Source organism: Engraulis encrasicolus, chromosome 14 (assembly GCF_034702125.1).
Source record: "Engraulis encrasicolus isolate BLACKSEA-1 chromosome 14, IST_EnEncr_1.0, whole genome shotgun sequence".
Taxonomy (NCBI): Eukaryota; Metazoa; Chordata; class Actinopteri; order Clupeiformes; family Engraulidae; genus Engraulis; species Engraulis encrasicolus.
In genome coordinates, this window is record NC_085870.1 from 53,582,494 (window position 1) to 53,608,333 (window position 25,840).

General features: G+C 42.4%; 1 protein-coding gene across 2 annotated transcripts in view; it reads right to left on the bottom strand.

Moving 5' to 3' along the window:
• LOC134462893 (immunoglobulin-like and fibronectin type III domain-containing protein 1) overlaps positions 1 to 25,840 on the bottom strand; it is a 62,227-nt gene that overhangs the window by 19,513 nt on the left and 16,874 nt on the right. For both annotated transcript variants that reach the window (XM_063216135.1, XM_063216134.1), the window contains 6 exons: positions 23,040 to 23,162; positions 22,599 to 22,738; positions 21,377 to 21,476; positions 21,158 to 21,181; positions 15,908 to 15,959; positions 15,557 to 15,749 (listed from right to left, as the gene is read on the bottom strand). In XM_063216135.1, coding sequence (XP_063072205.1) covers positions 15,557 to 15,749; positions 15,908 to 15,959; positions 21,158 to 21,181; positions 21,377 to 21,476; positions 22,599 to 22,738; positions 23,040 to 23,162 — 632 coding nt within the window. The remainder of the gene's footprint in view (positions 1 to 15,556; positions 15,750 to 15,907; positions 15,960 to 21,157; positions 21,182 to 21,376; positions 21,477 to 22,598; positions 22,739 to 23,039; positions 23,163 to 25,840) is intronic.

Here is a 25,840-nt window from a genome sequence, read left to right on the forward strand (position 1 = left end):
TAGAGACAGGGACAAAAGCCAACACGTTTCTGTAATATTGCATTCTAAGTCACGAGCTACGACACAGCTCTCACTTTTACTCCAGCCATCTCCAGATCCTGATACACACTTGAAGATTTGAGAGATTGCACCCCACTGAAGCAACCAGTTTCCCCCCTCTCTACACAAGAACACTATGTAATATCATATAGTCAGGGCTCTATACCAATTAGAATAAGTCCTTTCACTCGGTGGGCATCTTGGCTACACCTCAGGGGCACAATTTGGGGTCCTATTTCAGATTACACATGCGCGGAATTTCACGACATAAGTTCTGCTTCACGGTCTGTGGAATCAAGTGGCCGCAGACTATGTTGCAACCCCATGCGAGTAGATACCTGATGGAAGCGCACATCATCAGCAGCCGACCGGCGGAAGCAGATTCTGAGGGCATACTGATTGAGTTTGAGCAGTCGTAAAAGGTTATGCGTCGAGTCGGCGAGATGATTGGATAAATGACAGTGCAGCTCAGCAAGCAATTGGCTCTTGTTGTCGGACAGGTGAGATATGTGCAAGCACGTGCCATATTAGCTTAACGAATTGCACTCAAAACTTTCTGAAGTTTTCTGTCTCCTAATACAGACATTCTCTGTCTAGACTAACTTTTTGCACCTTTTCTTAAGTGCACCTTAAGTTTCAGCTGTATTCCGTAGCACGATAGATACGTTTTTTAAATTACTACAAATTACACTGGCAATAATTGACTTGAGAGGAAGTATAATTTGGCAAACAGTTTTTTATTAATACAGCACAAACACAACACCATTAAACTGTTTAAGCAAACGATTAATTGAAACAATTAAGTCTCAAGTGTAGATGGGTAAGTACACGTATTGCATTAAGAATAAGAACAAGTTTGTGTACTGCAATAATGGTATTAAGAATAAATGTGTGTGTGGGTGTGTGAGTGGTCAGGCCTCAGTGGACTGACTTTTGTAATTTGGCCTCTTTGCCCTTTGGCCTTGGCTAAACCAGGCCGCAGCACTCTCCCTGGCATCAAACTGCTCCAGACTTTGCCCCTCTACATGGATTCGGATAAGATCTCCCACTGTATCCGGGTGCAGGGATGCCTGAGCATCGGATATAATCCCTTTCTGCGTTGAAAACCCTCTCTCACCGACTGCAGCTGGGACAGGGAGCACCAGCATAATCTGCACAAGGTGGATGTTCTGGGAAATAGATTCAGGAGTTTTAATTCAGCAATATGTGTTAATATAGCAAACTGACACAAACTTAAGATTTTAAAAAATGTACCTTAAAATCTGTGCAGTAGGGCTCCTTTGTGAGCGTCTTGTGAACATCTGGAAAATAAACAATTTGTCACACTACAAATTCATCCTTAGCTTGATCAGTGTTAACACCATTTCTGAAAATGAGTACACAGATTATCAGAGTTAAGGTTCACGGCATACTTATATCAGTCAATATAACATTTCAGTAACTCACAAACATCTGGAAAATAAACAATTTGTCACACTACAAATTCATCCTTAGCTTGATCAGTGTTAACACCATTTCTGAAAATGAGTACACAGATAATCAGAGTTAAGGTTAACGGCATACTTATATCAGTCAATATAACATTTCAGTAACTCACAAAGATTCAAGATTCAAGAAGTTTATGGTCATTGTCATTGAAGGCAGCAAAATTGTGGGTGGAGCAACAACTAGTATTAACCAAAAAGTAGTAGTCAAAAGCAGGGCTTTGAACCGGTTCAAGGAACGAAAACGAAAACCGGGAAGTTTTTGTATTTTACAGGGAACAGAAACGAAACCGGAAACGTTATTATTTTTTATGTTCTGGAACGGGAACACTTATTTAAAAATAATGGTAACCGGTTAATACCGTTCCTCAAACTAAAAAAAAAATTAATTATTTTCCTGTTACCATGACAGCTGAGGTTCACATCCTGTGTGACATCAGACACTGAATGGAGTGAGAGCTGTGGATTACAAAGTCTCCACTCCACATCTTAAATAAGAGAAACCACGGTCATACAATAGGGCAGAGTTTCCATTGCATCATTGTAAGACATTGCAGAGAAGCGCGTGTAAAGCGCACCGAGAATGTTCAACGTTATTGGGCATCCATGGCCGCTTCAAATATGCACAAACTCACAATGTCGATCATAGCGCTCCCCGTGACCCAAGTCAGCGTGGAGCACACATTTTCATCATTGAGGTTTATTCTCCGCTTCTCCGCTTAGGTAGTCCCTGAATGACAAAATTCTGGAGGATATTCTTTTCATCCTCTTGAATAAACAGTTTGGAATGTAGGCCGAGTCATTTGCACTTCCGTCTTTCTTGGTTAATTAACATCAGTTAGACCTATGGGGAGTAATCAGCTGACAGGAAAGAAATTAACCATTCCGGGAACAATATTTTTTGTTCTAACCGGTTCGGGAACGACAATTTATTGGTGGAACCCATAACCGGAAACGTTATAATTCTGTTTCTGTTCGGAACGGAACGTTTGGAAAAAAAATAACGGTTCAAAGCCCTGGTCAAAAGTGCTGGAACACCCACCACCACCATATAAATTCAGAAAGTATATTGTAAAGTATAATAATACATTTATAGTAATAATAAAGTAGTAAAGTTTGTTATGTAAGGGTTAAAGTTCGGCGAGAAGGTCGCTACCGTGGAATAGCAGCACGACAGAGAGAATCTTTAGACCCCGACGCGGAGCGGAGGGGTCTTGTTCTCTCTGAAGTGCTGCTGCTATTCCACAAAGCGACCGACTCGCCGAACGTTAACCCGCTTATTATATGGATATACTTAAATTATTCACACATGGCGGGGACATTTCTTTAGGCCTATTTAATGTTAAGTTTATTATAGTTTTTCATGTCAAAATATTGTTGCTGTGCAAAACAAAACAGTGCCGTTGTGGAACACTGCTAGGCAACAGCTAAGTAGCCAGGACAACAAGTGTTGTCTATCACAGCAGCTGATTAGAGTCTTGTTGAAAAGTCGCGTTAGCAGTGAAAAGTCTTGTTGCCATTGACAGCGGTCTGTTATAGACCAACCCGTCCGTTATCGAAAAATAACAGACGTGCGAACGTTGGGGAGCCCCATTGAAATGAATGGAGCATTCGACCGATGACGTCACACCATATAATAAAATAAATTAATCAATAAATGAGATCCCCCTCCCCACAATTCAAGGTTAAAGGACCACTTCAGCCAATATCAATATGCTGTTGTATTGCTCACGCTACCCTTGACTTGTCAGTACCCGGTGATGCTGCATTTTTCGGCTCTGCCTTCCCAAGATCTGAGCTATTCTAATGGGGGCAGGTGATTTGCTTACATTTAAAAAAAAATCTTAACATAGGCCTACTCCAAAAGTTTTCCCAAAAGGTATCGCTGTTTGCTAGTTGTCTTTTGATGTTGCATAACCTTTTGGATGTTTTTTGGAATGAATCAAGATGTTTTTTTGAATTGTAAACAAACACCTGCCCCATTACAATGACTAAGATCTTGGAAAAGGCTGAAGTGACAGAAAAATAAATCTCAGGTATTGACACGTCCAGGGTAGTGTGAGCATTACAACTGCATGTTGAAATAGGCTGAAGTTATCCTTAACCACAGTGCGTGTATAACTACTCAGCTTTGCAACTGAGGAAAAATGACTCAAGAGAAAATCAAGGTCCTCTGCACTATGATCTACAAATTCTTCCCTCTTTTCTGGCCAGCATTCATGGGTGAAAATATTAAAAGCTTTCACAGCCTTGGGGTGTCACTGGGTGACACTTGGGTGACGCTGTTATCCAAAGTAACTTACAGATATTGCATGGGTTAAAAAAAATCACAATTTACAAGACAGTTATAGGATGTGGTAACTACACTTGCCAAGGATGCTGCTGAACCTCGCCTTGAGGTGCTTCACTGTTGATGTAACTGTAGCCCCGATTGCTTTGCTGAGCCTGGTGCCAGGAACTCCAGCAGTCAGCTCTGGTGCCTCGCCTTTGAGACAACATTGCCAATTCCAGTCTGAAAAGAGGCACAATTTCATACGTAGGTAAATAAATTCAATAGATTCAATGAGCTTGAGAGAGAGAGAGGAAACATTTTATAGACTTTAAATAACAAACCCAAATCCTTACCAAAGGCAGATGAAAATAATGGTAAGAAAAATCATTTTAAACTGAAAGACTGTATAATGTATATGACCTAACTTGTCTTATTGTCTTACCTGTGAGACATGCAGAGGAAAGGGACAATGTGGTCCTCTGCCTCCTGTTGCATGATGCCACCTTTGCTGCCCAGGTTTACTGCCGCGCCATCTGCGTCCAGGGCAGCCAGCCACAGCGTTGCCCCCCCAAGAGCTTCCAATGTCTTTTTTGAGGAAGTCCTATGAAGAGATGAAGACAATTAACTACATATCAATATTTTTTATAATACAATACACATTTGATTTTCAAATATATAGACTATATAAGAAGAATATTACATTGCAATAATAAGAATCTTTATAAATATAATATACCAGAATATTGCTAATTTTAAATACATCAAGGTTGCAATGGAAAATATATTAGCAATATTATATCATGGCCACGAGAGGGAGCCTCTTGCACATTCACAGCTGCACACATGATGGTATCTTACCTTGTGCATGTGCATGTTCTACATCAGTGTGGCCGATCAACAGGTTGACCGGCTTTCCTCTTCTTAAGCGGCGACCGAAGACAATGACACACTCTTTAACGGAGACATCTGTGTCTCTGTCAATTAGTAGGTCCATTTATTGGCTGTTTGCCAACTCCTTGCTAGTTTTCACCTTTCGGGTGTCCGCTATTACCCCTATAAACTGCAGGCATGCCGTATCATTAGTGTATGTCAGATTTACGGTAGCGGAATTTGGTAAAGTCCGCAGTATGCATGATTCGAGCTGCAAATTACGTGAGTCACCGCGAGCAACCGACTGCACATGCTTGCTTTAAAATCAGTGGACCAACATGCAAAATACTGGCGGTGTCATCCAGGGGGCAGAGAGAACGGCATTGTGATCCGGAAATTGGGAACACAGACTGTAAAAAAACCATAAAGGACTTCTGGGCAAGGAGACGATACTGCTACTACTTCTACATTTGCACGCTACTTTATCAAAGTGCAACGGGGAAGTATGATAGCAAATCGAATGTTTATAATTTCGGACAAGCTCAAGACGTTCTTGAAAAGTTGCCGCCATCGTTGTTTCCTCCAGAAGTTCTCGCATGGAACTGTGCCATCTTTCTTACGATCGCCCCCAGCGAATTTTAAGATATCGCACCTAACGCACGCGTTTGGTTGCAGTATCTAACGCCCATAAAATGGACATGAACTACACAAGTTAAAGCGCTCATGCACGAATTGTGTGCGCGCACGTATCCTACAGCAGGGATTCTTAACCATAGGGCCGCGGCCCAACTTTGGCTCACAACCTCCAGGCCCGCAGTCAACTTTCAGTTTCGCACCATTGGGCCGCTTGGGCCGTGGGACCGCTTATCAAACAGACTACTGGTTAGGGCTGGGCGATTCACCCTCAAAAATAAAATCTAGATTTTTTCATTAAAAAACTCGATTCACCATCACGATTCGATTCAATAAACCCCCCCCCACCCAAAAAAAACCCCTACTCCTGTGGAGCTCTCTAGGCCCCTACATGGTTGTGTGTGTCTGTGTGTGTGTGTGTGTGTGTGAGAGAGAGAGAGAGAGAGAGAGAGAATGAGCAGGCGTTTTCAAAGTGGGGGCTGTTGACGCCTGGTGGGACGTGGCAGGTTGGCAGGGAAAATATAGCAAAATTAAATGAATAATTTAATCGAATAACCTAAGTAGCCAAAATAAACCCAAAAATAGGCTTACTGTAAATTCCAGTGGAATAATTTTATTCTTTAGAATATTTATGTATTATGCTTTTGGTAGTACCTGAATGGACTTAGGAATACACAAACTTTATCACGGTGTGAAACTGGGTGCACAGAAAAAAAAAATGTGGCACGTCCAATGTCAGGGGGGGCTTGGCTGGAATCTAACGGTATGTGGAGGGCTCATAGTAAAGTTTGGGAACTCCAAGCCAAAATAGCCTAATGTAATTTTATCTTAGAACATTGCTAATAGAAATGACCAATTGGGATTACATTGAAACATCTCAGAGAAAGAACAAAAACTGTGAGGGGTAAATCCTCAGGCACTGTTGAGATTTGTCGTCACGTGCCATCCATCCCCACAATATATTAACGATTTTTAAGCATTATATTACAGATGTATGGAGGCTCTTGTCCCAGATGAACAAATTTAGCAATTACCTGCTGGTTTCCTAACCCATCAGAGCCCATTGTAATGCGTCTGAATACATGTCGATGCATCTGAACACTGCTGCGTCAACACAGCGAAAACATTTTGGAGCAACACCCTAAAACAATGCTTACTTCAAGACGGTAACATTTGCAAGCCTGAGTAGATTAGATATCGCGTTTCATGCATTTAATCAGACATCATACGGTCGCATTCACACAGGATTAGAACTAGTTTTAGAGCGGGTCATTTCTCCGGACTGCTTCCCAGGTGGTAAAACTCTCTGCGAAGTTTACCGATATCGCCGTTATCTTTGCTCACATGGCGCGTTCAGACACGGTTAATATTACTTTACCACAAGTCTCCTCATTAACGCATTGAATACCGGCGGTGCTCACGGAATTATGTCGTAGAATACCAGCGTTCGAAGCCCTTTTTTGACGTTTTTTTGTAGACTCACAGCGTATTATGTGATAGGGCCACTGAAATATGTTATGACTCGTTTGAAAGGGGAGACGCTGACCTCTTAGTAGGTGAAAACTGTGTGTCTCTACGAGCTTTTATTGCCGAGCAAACCCTCGCTAAACCAAAGCGGGTATCCATGGAATTCAGCTACAATCGGAGATATTGAGGTTTTTGTGAAGGGTGCGCTTCTTCAGAATGTGACGAGTTTGAATGGGGACGAGTTGGTTTTAATCACAATTTGGTGCAAGGTTAGCTCTGACACGCATCTTCCTGCTCGTCAAGACACACCTCCTGCTCTGTACCACTACGACATTGGCAATCAATGCCCTTCGAAATCCACGTTTTTCACACAGACTGAACACAAACTCTTTGCACACACGCAGAAGGTGGGACATTTGCTAAAATAGTTCCTGATGACTTCCGAAATAATAGCCCAACATTGACCACAAATCCCAATGATATGATGCTTAGATGTAGCCCATCCGATCCATATGTAGTCATCTATGCTAGCTTCTTGCTTTTCACATGGAGACACAGAAAGTTCAATGGGGGTGAATAATCAAATAAACTTATCTGGTTGGCGATCAAACTTCCAAATCGGAGCGCATTACTCCAATTACAGTTCGGGTGCCATTTTGATCCAAGGATCTGGTAAAGGTCTAGGTAGCAAGCACAGAAAGTTCAAGATACTCCTGGCACGATATACAATGGTCTCTGTGTTTACCTATTGCGTGAAGTCAGACACAATACACGCTAGCGTGGGCACCGATCGTACTAGGGAAACAACAACATAGCACGATTCACGAACACGGCACACCTCCTGCTCTGTCCCACTACGACATCGGCAATCAATGCCCTTTGAAATCCCCGTTTTTCACACGGACTGAACACAAACTCTTTGCACACATGCAGAGGGTGAGACATTTGCTAAAATAGCCCCCGATGACTTCCAAAGTAATAGCCCAACATCGACAACAAATCCAAATGACATGATGCTTAGATGTAGCCCATCCGATCCATATGATATGTAGCCATCTATGCTAGCTTCTGGCTTCTCACATACAGGAAGACACATAAAGTTCAACATGGGGGGCGAATAATCAAATAAACTGATCTTTTTGGCGATCAAATTTCAAAATCGGAGCGCATTACTCCAATCACTGCTCGGGTGCCATTTGGATCCAAGGATCTGGTAAAGGTCTATCAAGTCCAGAAAGTTCAAGATACTCCAGGCACGATATAAAATGGTCTCTGTGTTTACCTATTGCGTGAAGTCAGACACAACACACGCTACATTGACCGTACTAGGGAAACAACAACATAGCAAGATTCACCATCGGCAGCCTACTCACATTGGGTTGCTATAGCCCTTCCTGTACCTACCATACCACAAGTGAAGGGGTACAGAGAGAGTAAAAGAGCATCATTGCAGGATCATTTAGCGATGAAATCAAATGCAGAGCCGTAGCATCAATGCAGGCAGCGCGATCATTAGGAGCCTATTACAAAATTTGACTGCAAATGTTGTCATTTATGTCCATCACAGAGCTCCCAAAATCACATATATTGTCCATTGAAGGGTGTAGATTCAAAATATGATATTCAAATGCAAAAACGTATTTTTACGTTTTGGTATACAACGCATGGGCGTGAAAAACGTATTATTGCGTCGTCGGTACTCAATGTGTTAAACTAGTCCCGTCCGAGTATGGCTTTAGAGAGAGGGGGAGAGAGAGTGCGCGAGAGACCGAGTGCTCCGTGTGCTTGGGTGTGTGTGTGTGTGAGCAAGAGAGGGAGGGAGAGAGATTCCTCTCAACTCACATATGTTGGTTAAGATTATACAGGCGAGGAAGCAGCGCATCCAAAACTTTAAGCATATGTTGAAAACCTCTCTTCTTATCGGTAGTAGGAAGTTCTAGGCTAATTGCATCCGTGATTGCTTTCCACCTTGCTCCACTCTTGTGGTAGGGGTAGTTCTAGAGTAGTTTGTTAAGCATTTTCTCCGCGAGATGTTTTTGTTTCAAATATTGAAACAAGATTGTAGTCCGGCTGCTACAGCTTACGTGACGACAACACTGTCATTCACAATTTGCAAAGTGGTATTGTTTGGTATTCATCATTGGCAAAATGATAGGAGGTAGTGTCACCTTTTTTGAACAGGAGCCTGTATTCCTCACCCGTTTCACTATATTTCTGTCTAGCTATTTCACTCACCACGTTTGTTTGTGCATGTAATGGGGGAGGAGATACAGAGAATGCACTAGGTAGGCCTACGTCTCCGGAGGTCTTGGCAACTTAATGCAATGCGTGCGCTGTGCGCTTGGATACAGAAACTGCATAGGGACAGAGGATTTTCGCATAGCGTGGTTTCAGAGGATTTCAGAGGATTTTGTATAACGCGATTTCTCAAAAAACAAATCGATTTGACGTTCAAACTCGATTTTAAAATCGCATCGATTTTTTGCCCAGGCGTCTTTTCCCCTGAACGCAACTGTCACAACTCCACGAAACCCGATACTCACCTTGTCACAGCAATCCCAACAGCAATCATCAATCAGATCCAATTCCCCTGTTTTCTAATTGGTCCCACTTACCTTCATCAATGTCCCATTATCCTCCACACCTGAAGGCCACTCCAGCTGAACTGAATCCGCCACACCTGAATGCCTCTGCAGCTGAAATGAATTCTCGTTAGCCAGTTATATATGTTGGACTCAAACTGCATTCCTTGTCTGGTCTCGTTGGAAGACACCTTGTTTTGCCTTTGCTCCAGAGCTACGTTATTGTAGACCTTTTGATTTTTTTTGACAAAATCTCCTTTGTTTGAAGTTTGCTGAGATCTCCTTTGTTTTGAAAGTGCTAAGAGAATTAAATACCTTCAAGTTTCACGGTACTTACCTGTCTCCGATCTCCTCCTGTGTCTGACGTAACAGATGACCAGACCAGGCACGCAGCCTTCAAAAACACAGCAAGCGAATGCCTTCCAGGAGTTGGAGGAAGAATTCAGAAGACGGAATCACGCTCCAGTGCCAATGAAGGTTCCTGTACCAGTCCCCACTCCAGCTCCTGTTCCGGTCAATGCTCCAGCGCCGGATCCTGCACCTCCGCCTAATCAACTTATTCATGCAGCTCCGGTGGCCAAACTAGCGACATACTCCGGGTCTCCAGAAAGCTGTAAGGGATTCCTTCTCCAATGCTCCCTGATGTTGGAGATGCAGCCAGAACGGTATCCCACCGAGAAGTCCAAGATAGCTTACATCATCTCCCTCCTGTCTGGCAGAGCACTTCAGTGGGCTGAGACCATCTGGAATGCCCCGGGCCCAGTCACCACTACCGCTCAGCGCTTCATGGACCACTTCAAAGAAGTCTTCAGTCTTCCGGATGGTGATTCGTCGCTGCAGGCCCGACTGTACGCCCTTCGACAAGGAAGACTGCCCATTACTGAGTATGCCCTGCCGTTCCGAACACTAGCCGCAGGAAGCGGCCCTCATCACAGTGTTCAATCAAGGCCTAAATCCCTCCCTGCGTCTACATCTGGCTGCGTATGATGACACCATTGGTCTTGAGCGGTTCATCCAACTTGCAATTCGAGTCGCCCATAGGAGAGAGACCTGCTTCATGGGTCCTGGAAGATCCACCACCGCCATAGCAACCAGCTTTGCCTCTACTGTGGAGAGAAGGGTCACATGATCTCCCACTGTCCAAAGAGACCTCCAAGACCCATGGTGAGCGCAGTCTCTGCTCCTGGCATTCATTTAAAGCCATTGATAATATCGGCCAAGCTGTGTATGTCCAACTCAACCCACCGTGTACATGCCCTCCTAGATTCCGGCTCAGCGGGGAACTTCGTCTCCGGCGCACTCTGCAACCAGCTCCAGATCCCTCGGGTCCAATGTTCCCCCATCTTCACCGTGCAATCAGTAATGGGAAGAGCTCTCTCTACCAGGCAAGTGACCTCACAAACCTCTTCCCTCCAACTTAAGAAAGAAAGGAATGCCTTTACAACCGCTCCTCTGCTGTGCCACCCAGATCCAGAACTTCCTTTCACGGTAGAAGTGGATGCCTCCAGTACAGGAGTTGGAGCTGTCCTATCACAACCACATGGTGAGCCGCCCTGTCTCCATCCCTGTGCATTCTTTTCAAAGAAGATGAGTCCTGCTCAGAGCAACTACGATATCGGAAATAGAGAACTTTTGGCCATCAAGCTGGCAATCGAGGAGTGGCGTCACTGGCTAGAAGTAGCTAAGTTCCCCTTCACTGTGCTCACAGATCACAAGAACCTGCAATACCTACGTGAAGCCAAAAGGTTAAACCCCCGCCAAGCAAGATGGGCTCTCTTCTTCACTAGATTCCAATTCTCCATCCGATATCGCCCCGGCCCTCTCAATGGTCGTGCAGACGCTCTTTCCCGTATTCACTCTCGCGAAGATGCACCAGAGGAACCAGAAACAATCCTGCCATCCAGTGCAATAGTCAGCCCCATCCAGTGGACTTTGGATGAAGAAATCCGTCAAGCCTCAGTATCTGACCCGGCACCCACCGACACTCCTGCCAACTATGTGCTATGTGCCAAAAACTATCCGGCGTTCCCTCCTCACCTCTGCACACTCCATACCAGGCACAGGACATCCCGGCGTAAACTCAACACTGACCCTTCTCGAGGACAAGTACTGGTGGCCAGGCATGGCAAGAGATGTTCAAGAGTTTGTTCGCAACTGTGATGATTGTGCCATGGCAAAGACCCCTCGTCACCTGCCAGCAGGAAAGCTAGTCCCCCTGCCGATTCCACAGAGACCCTGGACACATCTTGGCATAGATTATGACCTGCCTGCCACTGACCTGCCTTTCTCCAATGGCTACACGAGCATCCTAGTGGTGGTAGACCACTTCTCAAAGGCCTGCAAATTGATCCCCATGAAAGGAGTCCCAACAGCACAGGAGACAGCGGAAGCCCTCTTCACTCAGGTCTTCCGGAAATTTGGATTGCCAGAAGACATTGTTTCGGATAGAGGGTCCCAGTTCATATCCAGGTTTTGGCGTGCTTTCCTTCGTCTACTGGGGGTGGCGGTGAGTTTGTCATCCGGCTACCATCCCCAGACCAACGGACAAACCGAGCGCAAAATACAAGAGGTATGTCGCTTTCTCCGTACATACTGCCACCGCCACCCCACGAGCTGGAGTCAATTCCTCCCCTGGGAGGAATATGCACAGAACTCCCTCCAGCAATCTACCACAGGATTGACACCATTCCAGTGTGTGCTCGGCCATCAACCTCCCATGTTTCCATGGTCAGTAGAATCCTCAGAAGTTCCCGCAGTCGACCAATGGTTCAAGGAGAGTGAGAGAGTGTGGGCCCGAGCCCACCGTCAACTGCAATGGGCTCTACAACACCGCTGCCACTATGCTGATGCCCGCCGAACACCTGCCCCTGCCTACACCGTGGGGCAGAAGGTGTGGCTTTCCACACGGGACCTGCGGATGCGGCAACCCTGCAAGAAACTCAGACCTAAATATATAGGCCCCTTTGTGATCTCCCACCAGATCAACCCTGTTACTTACCGTCCCCAACTTCCACCTGAGTATAAGATTCACCCACTGTTTCATGTGTCTCTGTTGAAACCGTGTTCCTCACCTGATTCTTTGTCCTCCGCAGACCCTGGGGTTGCTGTGCCTTCTCCATCGCCACTCCTCCTGGACGAGGGTTCCATCTATTATGTCCGCCAGATCCTGAAGTCCCGGCGCCGTGGCGGTCGCCTTGAGTACTTGGTTGACTGGGACGGGTATGGGCCAGAGGAGCGCTCCTGGGTTTGTCGCCATGACATCTTGGACCCCGCCATGCTCGATGAATTCCATGTTGCTCACCCCAGTCAGCCTGCACCGCGCCTCCGTGGTCGTCCACCTCGCCGGGCACCCTCGTCCATGGAGATGGTGGCTGGAGGGAGGGGGGTACTGTCACACCTCCACGAAACCCGATACTCACCTCGTCACAGAAATCCCAACAGCAATCATCAATCAGATCCAATTCCCCTGTTTTCTAATTGGTCCCACTTACCTTCATCAATGTCCCATTATCCTCCACACCTGAAGGCCACTCCAGCTGAACTGAATCCGCCACACCTGAAGGCCTCTGTAGCTGAAATGAATTCTCGTTAGCCAGTTATATATGTTGGACTCAAACTGCATTCCTTGTCTGGTCTCGTTGGAAGACACCTTGTTTTGCCTTTGTTCCAGAGCTACGTTATTGTAGACCTTTTGATTTGTTTGACAAAATCTCCTTTCTTTGAAGTTTGCTGAGATCTCCTTTGTTTTGAAAGTGCTAAGAGAATTAAAGACCTTCAAATTTCACGGTACTTACCTGTCTCCGATCTCCTCCTGTGTCTGACGTAACAGCAACTCTGTCATAACGCAATGACCACACCCCGCATTTTTGTTGTTGGGGGGTGGGGAGAGATTCATTAAGAACAAGACAGTAACACAGCCTGTGATGGTAACACCCTTTGCAGTGGACTATTTGGAAAAAGAGAAATTACCAACCGGTTACGGTTCCCAGGTGATTTGGCGACATCTTCTGTGTCCTAATATCATCACGTTTTAGTAGTGACCCTCTACAGACGCATCAGAAACCCTTCCATTAGTAAGGAAAAAAAGGATAAATCGTTTGTTTCATTTTAAGCCATTATTTTATCTTATGCAGCTACAATGAATGGAAATGGCTAGCTCATCCCAGTCAGAACTGACTTCCACGGCCGCACACTAACATAAATTCGAAAACACACACCCACAGAACCACAGCAAATTGGCGTCGGGAGGTCAACATCTTACTATTCTGGGCCTCGTTTCCGAAAGGGCCTTAAGTACTACTTAATGCTACGTGCTACTTAAGTTCACACGTAACACCATCGTAGAGCTCACGGAGCGTTTCCCAAAGCCAACTTAGCAAAGAACCATCGCAGGTTGACACGTAACTCTAAGAGAAATCCACGAGTGGTCTGGAGTAGTCTTAACACGCTAAGATTGATCGTAACGGCATGGCACAGTGGAGACACCCACAGGATATGAAGGGAAAAGAAGAAACTTGCGCATAAGATTGCTGTTTTAAGACGCAAGTGGCGTGGCACAGTGGAGACACCCACAGGAAAAGAGGAAACTTGCGCTTCAAGTTGATGTTTTAAGACAGGAGTGTAAATATCATGGCACCACAGTTGACACTGTAACGAAAATAAGAAGGTAACATTAATTGTTTAAGTGTATAAAATAAAAGCAATGTGTTTGGAAAATATTTTACAGGCAGTAAAATAGTTCAGTTGTGTTTGATAAATCAGGGCATTATTAAACTGTGATCAATCATAATTTGCGTGGGTGCTTCGTGAACAAGAACAAGGCATCCACAAGCAAAATATATAGGGGGCTTCGGCGACCAGAGACAAGAGTGGTGATGTCGTAAGGTCACTACCGAAACATTAAAAAAAAGAAAAACGGTCAGCGAGTCGTTGCGCCCTCTTTCATTTTCTAGTACCCTAAGAAAGGGAAGGCGACGCAGAAAATACACGATAGTTGTAGGCTAAGGGTAAACTATGACATAAAAAAGGCAGCGATGGGGATTCGTGTAGATTTTTTGTTTTAATAACTGCAGACTGCCGTGCAAAATGTTCCTCACAGTTGTTAAAGCCTTGAGTGCGTGGTACTTTGCGCGCCGCTCCCCAAATGCACATCCCAATTTGGAACTCCTAGGCCTACTTGTCTTCTTAAATATTAAGCACGGTAGCCAACTGCACACGCTTTGTCTGGTTTAACGGCGTAGCTCATAGTTTTGCATGATTTCATTGTGTGTGTGCATTTTATTTCATTTGCCAACAATAACTCCTGTCGAGAGTTGCAAAGTGCTACAAATGTAGTCCCACCCTTATAGAAAACAACTTTTGATACTGACACACGCCTTACATTTTGTAAATGGTTTAGCAGTATAACGGCGCAGTTCACTCCGAGGACACTTCAGCACCACATATGTGGACAGCGATCCTTAAGAGCAACGCTACGAATGATCTTAGAGGCTGTGCATGCGCGTTCATGTACGAGTGTCTTTGGGAAACAGTCGTAGGAAATCTAAGAACATTCGTAGGATCACTGGTTAACGACACACGTAAGGCTAAGAACCATCGTTATTGGGAAATGAGGCCCTGATTGATTTATACCACTAACGTAGGGCCACCCAACATTGCAAAGCAGCCATGCGAGGCAATGACAGCAATGACGTACGATGTTTTGAGCAGAGACGGCTCTCTTTCAAGGGGAAATCATCAGTCTTGTGCAAACTTTTTTATACCCTCAGAGAACTGGTTGCACCAGTGCGACCAATTTTTTTTTCAGTTGCACCATAGCGAAATTTGGGCGCATGTGTGACTTAATTGGTCACACTCTGGAGCCAATAGGCCTATACTTTGATTTCAATATTTAATATTTGGTATTGATAGTTCTTTTATTTTTGCTTTTCGGAGGCTTTTAGGAATGCTGTGACTGCTATTTGTACATAGTTCTGCTAACCCATTTGTTTGTAATTAGTTAATTACTATTTACTAAGTGTTAATAAAGCTTCATAAGGGCCAGTTTTATAAAATGTTACTCTGTTTGATAATATTTCATAAAGTTTTGCAGAGTTTTGATAATTATGCTTCAAATTTTACCTCCTGATATCATGACAGCAACAGTTAATAGGACACACAACAAAGTGACATTTGAAAGGGGTTAAAGCAAATCACAGTTATGCTCTTACCTTTGCTTGCTCCTTGTCTCTTTCCTCCTTCATTACTTTCAATTTCTTTAATATGAAACGGAAGTCTGTCACTCCAAATTCAAAACAAATGCGTTCCCATTCTTTTCTGGGAGAAGACAGCAAAATTTCCCACATAGCCGGGTCCAGCTCTCCATCCTTTAGGACTATTTTTGGCTTCTTCTTTGGTCTTATCCTGATTCAATAAATAGGCATTGCATTCATGGTTTACATACAGTATGCATGCATGTATGTACTGTATGTATGTATGTACACGGTTAGTGTTTCATGCAGTAGTAGATATTTAATGAGAAGTAAATTTAACATGCATATGCTACAATGTAGCCTAGTTACTTAGTCGTCTTTTTGAGCATTGTCCTGAAATTCTCTGGATCATTTGCAGGGCCTGAAAGCAAAATAATAAAATTCAGTGGAGATGTGCTGGCTGTTTTGTTTTTCAAGGATTTTTTAAAAACCATATTTTTTGTAAACGTGTTTATTTTGTTATGGAGACAGATTTACTTGATTTAATAATGAGATATTTTAGACAGAATGTTAACAGGTTAGGTTAGTAGTAGAGCTGGGCGGTGTACCGTTAAAAAAAACCACGATCTCAATTCACACCTACACAAGGTTCACTTTTTGATGAGAGACGTTTTTTGTTTTGTTTTTTTTGTTCATACTACGTGCGTGAACTTCATACTTCGTGTCACACTTCATTTCAACTCTGCTCCAAGTCCACTGTTGTTGCTTTTCTACTAAGGAATGTCAACACAATGTAAGATGTTGATTGAACTAATAAAAATAATTGGTTAATCGCGCTAAAAAGGCTGGTGAGAGTGAAATATGATGAACCCACATGGCATGGATGAATATGACGAACATCTCAATTAACTTCAGACTACCTTTGATCTCACAAAGTTAAAGAAAAGGCAATTCTTTGTGGTGCTATTTTAATAGGCTACAACAGTTCTCAGATTCTTAACTGTATTTAATTACGATCCCAACTGTGTGTGCAGCACTGCTGTTAAGGCTGCTTATAGGCCAAGAGTATTAGAGTTTCACCCGGAACAAATTAGTAACAAGCTGAAAATTTCAGGATATGTTCAGAATACCTTTAGGAATAACATACTAAAAGTCCCCAGGAATCCCCCTTGGGCTCTCTGAGAAATTCAAGATGGCGTCCAACATTTTTTATATTTTAAATGTTTTCACAAAAAATCCAGAGGAATCCAACTTGGCATCTCTGAGAAATTCAATATGGTGGCCCAGATGGGATCCAAAATTGATGATTTTTCGTGTTTTAGCGCAATAACAATTCAGTGGGTGGATTGAACAAATTAGCAACAAGCTGAAAATGTCTGGATATGTTTAGAATAGTTTTAGGAATCAAAAGTCTCCAGGAATCCCCCTGGGCCTCTCTGAGAAATTCAAGATGGCCTCCAAAATGGCCGCCTTTTGGAGATTTGGACATATCTAAGGCTTGAAATGTCATTTAAAAGCAGTCTAAAGGTGGAAATGTATGTTTTGATGGTAGATGTAGAATCATTTGGTTTTGATTAAATGCTGATATTAAAAGATGACAACTTTAGTGGAGTCTGTTAAGGGTTTTACCGTTACGGAAGTGACAAAAGCACCAGACTCTGAATGGTGTTTCTTTAGGGTATGTGTAGTAATTCTAGCCTAGGAGCCCTCTGAAAAAAAACTTTCTAACATGTCATATGAGTGAGTCTGTGCTTATATGCTTGACAGCAAATGTAACATTGTGAACAATTTGAGAAGATTCATACTTGGCCTGAATTAAAATGAGTATTTCCCACACTAAAAGTACGGTGAGAATAGACTGCTGCTAATGCTCACTCAGAAGCATACTGAATGGAGAGGTGTCAGTGCAACAAGGTGTGCAAGGTAGCAGCTTCTCCATCCTCTAATTTCCATAACATAGATATTTTTATTTGCATGACATAGAGTAAGGGACAAGACCTCTCCATATGTGTGAATAACCCATAATATCACCAAATTCTACATCTTCACAGGTAGTATTGTGTATTGCTACTTCAAAACTGAAAGCTCATGGACAACATGAACCGTAGGTCTTTGCCACCCTAACCTATAGGAGAAATATCAATATAAAGCAACAATTCTCATATGGCATACTATAAAGGTGAACCATTACTCATTTTCTTGATATGCAAGGCACACATATAGTCCAGGAGGAAGGATGGCCTACCATGTACCCCCCCCCCCCCAAACAACAAAATGTCACAGGACCTTTTTAACCTTCTAGATATTTAGTGGTAACAGTAACATAACTCATTTCCACCACACCTTTTTGCATCATATTGTACATGACCTCAGAATGCTCTACATGTTTCAGTCCTATGTTGCTGTACAATAGTACAGTACAGTAGTACAGTACAGTACAGTACAGGACAGGACAGGACAGGACAGTACAGTACAGTAGAGTACAATACAGTTCAGTATAGTACAGTACAGTAGAGTACAGTGCAGTACACCAGAGTAGAGTACAGTATAGTACAGTACAGTACAGTTCAGTTCAGTAGAGTACAGTCCAGTACAGTAGAGTACAGTATAGTATAGTACAGTATAGTACATTACAGTACAGTACAGTACAGTACAGTACAGTACAGTACTGTACAGTGCAGTTCAGTACACTACAGTACACTGGAGTACAGTACAGTAGAGTACAGTAGAGTATAGTACAGTACGGTACACTAGAGTAGAATACAGTATGGTATATTACAGTACAGTACAGTACAGTAGAGTGCAGCAGAGTACATTGCAGTTCAGTAGAGTACATTACAGTTCATTACACTACAGTACAGGGGTACAGGTTGTTCGTCTAATGAATTGTTCTGAGGGGACCATTCGTATAAAAGACCTACGAAACGTCCTTAAATTTGAACTAAACATCCTTAGGTTTCAACTAAACGTCCCTTCAAGCTGCTTATTTTGTTTTAGTTTTTGTTGATTTAAAAATGCAAATCAGCTGTTATTAACGCTCATTATTATCATATATCATAACAATATCTGTATGTATTATGTGTATAACGTGTTGTAATATTTCAGTCACTGGGACCTTGAACCAAAAACATCTTGAAGGCATCTTGAAGGCGTTGGTCTCCAAATTTTTGGCAGATCATGTACCTACTATAGCGTATTAACACTCAAAATTTGGTGGTAATCCGTTCAACCGTTTGGAAATTATGGCAAAAACAAATGTCAGCCATCTTGAATATCGGCCATCTTGAAAGTGATTGCCTCCAAAATTAAATCACATCACTTAGTAATTACAAAGTGTTAGCACACCAAATTTTGTGACAATCCATTCACCCGTTCAGAGGTTATTGCATTAACACTATAATATCATATAATTTGGACGCCATCTTGAATTTCCCGGAAAGCCCAAGGTGGATTCCCGGGGACTTTTGGTATGTTGTTCCTAAAGGTATTCTGAACCTATTCTGAGAAATCCAGCTTGTTACTAATTTGTTCCGGGTTGGGCCTATTTTTGAGCTAATACTCTTGGCCTATTATGAGTTTTGCCATAGGCTGCAATTGTAGCAGCCTAGCTTACAAATATCATGGGCAGACAAGCAGTGGCGACTCCTATTGGAAGCTAGGGGAAGCACAGCCTACTGGAACTCAGCTGAAAAACGAACCATATTTATTGATCAATATTGTCAAGATTCTATATACTGTATTTTCATGAAGGCTACGTTTAATTTCAACCGGTGGCGAGTTAAAATTGCAGTTCTTTAAACATCTAGGCTATGATTTCTACCACAAAGTAACCATGGCGACGAGCAGTCTTCTGGTTTGGCTACTGACGTGTATGAGGGGAAGCATGCATACAGCAACAGCATGTTGCTTCACCTGAGCTCTTGCCGCCGATTGATAAAACATTGAGGAGCATTGGCCAATCAGAGTGCGGCTGTAATACTGTGCATTGTATGGAGAAACTTCCTGGGTAAATTTTAGACGGATGTGCTTCTCCTGGCTTTCTCGTAGTGATTGGAAGTTGGCTCTAATAAACCCGCCCTAAAGCTGTTGACCACCAATATCAAATAAGTATTTTGTAAGAGAGATGACACTTTACCCGCAAATTATGTTGTCGTAAAGTTACTGAGGTGCTTTTGTTGTGTGCGCGTATCCCACTGTCGGTTGTAGAGAATAGAGGTGAGAGCTGGTGTTTTTGTGCTGTAATCAAGGACGTCTTATTGGCTGTTGTTGTGGTCAATGCGGGATAAAGTCATTCGTGGCAGATGGACTGACCCTAGCAGGCCCACTCAATGTTTTGATGGTTTCCTCAGTATTGCGCAATATTTCCTGGCTGTCGTCACGAATAACAGTAGGGCACGTGTGACAACAAGCAGGGATAGAAAAAGACAGCGCATTTGTTGTTGTTTAAGTTATCTCTTCTGTCGTGCAGAGGGCTGGGCTGATTGGGATCTGGTGGACTACGTGGAAACTCTTACTTTGTGACGCTTGTCTGTTAGGCTACAAAAGGTCTCCGGTTTTGTGGTGATGGACTTGCACTGGAATGGTTGGTAGCCGATATCTGAGAGCATATCCGAGGTTTTAGACTATGCAACCTGCCCTTCTCTAGTGACCCCTTGCATCGTGCACATCTCAAAACAGTTTGGGGTTTTTTTGTGGAGCAAGCTTGTGTCTCTTTTACTTACACGTTTCACTTGCTGCAAACCTCATCATGGCATATTAAATAGAGCTAGGCAAGAACTGAAATCCATGCCTATCGACACCTCTTATTATGCTGACGTCACCTGCGCTATTCTGTATAGTGCTTCCCCAATCAAAATTTCCACCCACCGCTACTGCAGACAAGATACATTGCTACAATGCAGTCTGAAATTATTTGGGAGCAAAATAGCAGCGAAATACATACATATGACACAATCTACCGGACAAAATACCTTCTACCTTTAATTCAAAGAAAATATCCACACAATGTCAAGTAAATCCGTTTGTTTTCCGTGTCTCTTCACTTTTCGTTTCTGTCCCACTGTTTAGTCAAGCGCAACACGCTGGATCTAGTAATCAGTGTTGCCAGGTGTAGAATGAGAAATAAGCAATTAGTGTTGCCACATGTAAAATGAGAAATAAGCTGTTTTGGGCTGTCTTGAAAAAAAGTCCAAAACTGTTGCTTATAATCATTGAACCCTTCTTCCTTTTGGCACTACTGGGACTGTCTGCCCCTGGTGGAGATTTTAGGCTATTTTATGCAATGCTGCATTATCTCTTATTTGAGACTTTGTTGGATAGGGAAATATAAACTATGAATTATGAAAAATATTGAAATGAAAAGGTGATAAAATAGAAATGGAGATTAATTCATGATTGCATCTAATTTTCAAATTTATTTTCAGTTTTTTTCGTCCGAAGGATTAAGATTTGGGGGGAAATCGCAGCTTATCAAAAAAATGTGCAGGAAACCGCGATATCAATTTTCATCAAGACAACGGTTGACCGTGATACACATATTTTCCAAAACCGCCCAGCCCTAGTTAGTAGTTATACAGTAGTATCACAATAGGATTGTATTAAACATTAGTAAAAACTTACCAGCTTTCAGATTCAGAGATCGAACTGAAAGAGTACAAGTTTGTTCAAGGTTGGTGAAGTCAAGAAAAAATTAATTCATGATTAGATTCCATGAAAACCTTTTGACAATATTAAATACAAAAACATGCACGTGCACATAATTAATAAATAATAGAGAGGATTGAAGATTATTAATAAATATGTGACAATAATATTTTGTAGTTTTATGCACACACTTACCTTCAGTCACCTTTAATGCGGAGGTGCACATAGCCTTTCCATACTCATTTGTTGCATAAAATTTGTATGTATCTGTATGGTCAGCAACAACTCCATGTACCTGCCATTGAAGAAGAAGAAGAAGAAAAACGAAACGATACCAAGTACTGCAAGCAAGCACAGGGATGAGGTGGTCAAAATAGGTTGGGCTCAATATTGTTACACAATATGAGCATGGTGCAAACAACACTCACAAGAAACCAATTAACTTAAAAAAAATTGTATACTGTATATAAATGTATGATGGTTTTTTTTTTTTGTACCGCATAATTTGCTGCTGATTTGCGGGTCTGGAAAACGAGTTCTGTATATCAAATTAAAGGTGATGATGGCCTCTATCTAACTGTACCAAAAATAAATTGAATATATCAACAGGACAACAAAGACCTAATTCAAAAGTGGGCATCAGCGTGGGAGCCAAAAAGTACCTGCAATTGAAGGAAAAACAAACAAAAAAGAACAACACAATGAATTGCAAGCGAACACAGCGATGAAGTGGTCAAAATAGGTCGTGCTCAATATTGTAAGAGAACATATAAACAGTAGCCTATACCACACATATTAATTTAAGGATTTCATTATCTACGTAGATGTAGCCTGTTCTCTAACTTCTCTTTTCATGAATATTTCCAACCCGTCATTGTGAATTGGGTCTGTCCTCCATATTCATGCATGGTCTTATGGCATTTTCACACTTGGTCCCATTTGAAATGAACTGTACTGAGACGTTCATTGACGAAGACCCAATTCACAATGATGGGTGGGAAATATTCATGAAAAGATAAGTTAGGGAACAGGCTACATCTACGTAGATAATGAAATCCTTAAATCACTTAAGAGTCCTGACAAGTTGTCATCATGTCAACAACCCCGCGACTCTATGGAATGTTGTGGGGTAACTTTGAGCCGACCCACTCACGGCAGAAGCCCAATTTTAGCATTGGCTAATTAGCGCTGGAATTCTGATTCAGGGGACGTATGTGGAAATAGTTAGCGCTCAGTATCATGTTTTAATAATATTCAAGCCATTTCACACAGGATTTCCCCTTTAAAGGAGACTATGTGAAAACACCCTCAGTAGACTATTGTTACTTCTCTGCCCATGTTTTTATTAACACATTCAAACTGTGCAAACTGAAGAGGATCTTGAAGTTCATGTGAGGGATATTCACACATTTCTTACCTCAAAAATATATTCCCGGTTCCTTTCATCATACCGGCCCTTAAATTTTTCTGGATCAGCGCAGTCTCCATTATTTCGACCCCATGTCACATTTGGAGTCGGGTCTCCTGATACTACAGCCCTGAAGATGGCATTTTTACCTGAAAAACCACATATATTATTCATGCAATGTGACACAATATGTATGACAAAATCTGTACTGAGATATTTTGCTTTGCAGCACACACAACATGGATATTAGTTTACAATGAAACTCTATACTTGGAGCTTTATGATTCTATTTTAGAATAGTTTGGTAGATTTAAGTAGAGGACAACACCAAGAATGTTCTTGATTACAGTTAGTTGTTTAGAATGAAATATGCCACTGAAACATCTCAAGTGGGTGGTATTTAATTAAATGAGGGTGTCAAGTGTTGAATGGCTGTTGAATTTTCTGCACCTTCTGCGGCCGTGACCGTAAACGGTTTGCGGATGAAATCTGGAGTGGAGAAGCCCTTTGGCACCGTCTTCACATACTGAGTGATGAGCACACCAGGGACCCTGGACCGTCTTTTGATTTCCTCTGTCCAAAGAAAGAGAAGGAAATTGGTCAACAGCTTAGTACAGATCCAGTGCGTCATTTTTAAGTAATTTATTTTCAAAATGTATGCTGCCCGTTCACTTTTCATCAGTACCATTGGTAGTATATGGACGCGCGAAGAGTCTGCGTTTGGAATCCTGATAACATTGGAAGGGATAACGTTGTTGGAATCATGCACATGATTTTCCGAAAAATAATTAATCCTGCATTCCAAAGGAACATTCTACGCTTGTCCAAAGGAGAAGCGTTTAACTTGGTTGCTACATTCTGGTGCATGTTGACATGATTCCTACAACATAACAGTTCCACATAAAATGCCCTACCCTAACAGGAGATAAGCGGGATGGCAGCCTTTAAGGTCGACCGGTTTGATGAAGTTAATGTCTTGGTGGAGGCTGCACACGTATCCTGAGTTGTAAGTCTCCACCTCACCATTAATTACATAAAATTTGTCACCTGATTGGCTGTTATCCTTTACATGGTGGACATGGAGAAGACCTGCCTGTTATGTAAGAGATAACGGCTGACAAGATGACCAGTTCAATGAGGTGAATGGTGAGGTGGAGGCTTAGAACTTAAGAGTGATTCTTCAATTCGCCTGCGCTTTTGGCAAAAGCAAAATGTCAATTATCAGTATTTTTTTTCAACTAAATGACCTAGATGTTTACATAGTGTATATATTTAAGTTTCCAAACAAACAAATTGCCTAGCTTAATCTTAAATGATTTTATAAATACTCTAATGAAAGCGAACATTTGCTTGATTATTTTGTCAACAGTGTTATGGACAAATACTATGTCATTTCAAACATGTATAAAAATACTACAGAGTGCACAACGTACATTTGAAAGTGCTTATGTCCCTTAGCAATAATGTTGTCATTAATCTGTGCAACTGATATAGAAAATGTGATCGTTGAGCTTCATAAATTTTATGATTCACTGTAATACAGACTGACACATTTTTCATTATAAATCCCTGTAACGTCTGATTTGAATCTAGTCACCCTCCTTACACAAGCAGGGATTAAAGTTCTCCGGCATATACCGGATTTCCGGCTTTTAGCGATTGCCCGTGGGTTAATTTGTTTTTTAAATACTCGGAAATAAATTGACGGTAAATACATGAATAAAAAGACAACCGTAATCCCTCCTGCGTTTGTCAGCCAATGGTAGCAAAGGAGCTCACTAAAACTAACATTGTTAACCAATCAGAAGAAGAAGGGGGCAGGTCTTAGGAAAGCGTGCTACTTCAGTATCTCGCTCGAGTCGGACCACCACAGAGCCGGCGGTCTACGAGCAGTCGCCGACTCGCCGTTCTCATGCCGCGGTCACAGAGCAGTGTCAACAACTCGCTCTACATGGCAAGGCACCTTGCACCGTTTATTGCTCTATGAGCAGAAATATGTGTTAAGATTACTAAACTGCATGCTATGGATTGGTGATGCCGCTGTCGTCAAAAACATAAATGGAACTGGACATTGTGTGTTTGGACATAGCCTACAGAATGTCGATAAGCATACAGTGTTGATAGAGCTTCTCTGCTCAGTGCTAATAATTAGCTCTCCACAACACACAAGGTTCTGTTTTTTCCACAGACGCTCGATCCCTCTGTGTCTTTTCATAATTTCTGAACCCAACTTAGAACTTAACACAGAACTGTCACAGCATCTCCCGGAGTGTGGAGCGGTCGAGCGGACCGTTTATCTGTGTCTCATCTCCTAATGTCAACCACTGCCTGTGCATTATGCTACCGGTAGTTCCTTTCAAAATAATGGCTGGATAGCGTGATTCATGAATCAATCACCAGATTACTTTCTGTGGTTGTTGGAAGAGGTTGTAGGAAGATGTGCTTCAGTCTACAACTACTTGTGAGAACACCAACAGTAAGATAATCATTTGTTATTAGTTAGAATTTAACAAAAAAGCTTAGTTTCACTTCAGCATGTTGCAGATGCCACACTCATGCTGAGTTTTGTTAGCGCGCTAACTACCGAACTTGTATGCTAATGTTTTAGCTAAGAGGAGTCGGGTTACTTATAATAAACACCACCTACATATTAACTGATATTATCTCCGATGGAAAAATCAATGCAAAAGTATTGACATTGGCGCTGTGTTCAACTTAAAAGTGACTCAAATAGCGCCTAGCAAGATGGCAGTCTGCATGCAGACAGCAGCAAGTTTCATCCCACTAGCTGTAGTATAATACAGGTTTGGTTGTTGGGTGTATAATTCCTGTCATTGGCACGTTTTTAGTCTACATTCATCTCAAGTTGCCGTTTTCATGATGATTGTGAGATCGTTAAATAATATGTCACATAGGCTTGTTGGTGGCTTTTGACAATCTGTTAATGGGCTTTAGTTTTCAGTGGAATTCTAGTCATTGATTGGAGGCTAAAATGATACTGCTATATGGTGATGGACAGAACAACTTGAGCTTGATGATGAAGCAAGGCAGTCTTTTTTCTGAGAATAGCCCAATAGGAGAGTAGCCAAAATATTTACAGGGCAGGCACTACAAATTCTGACCTAGAGCTAGCTCTATCCAAGGCTCTATTCAGACTGACTGTACAGCTGAGAAACCTAGAACCCATCTATCTACAGACACAGACAACATCTAGTCCATAGTAGCCACCAAAATGGCATTAATGAATTAAG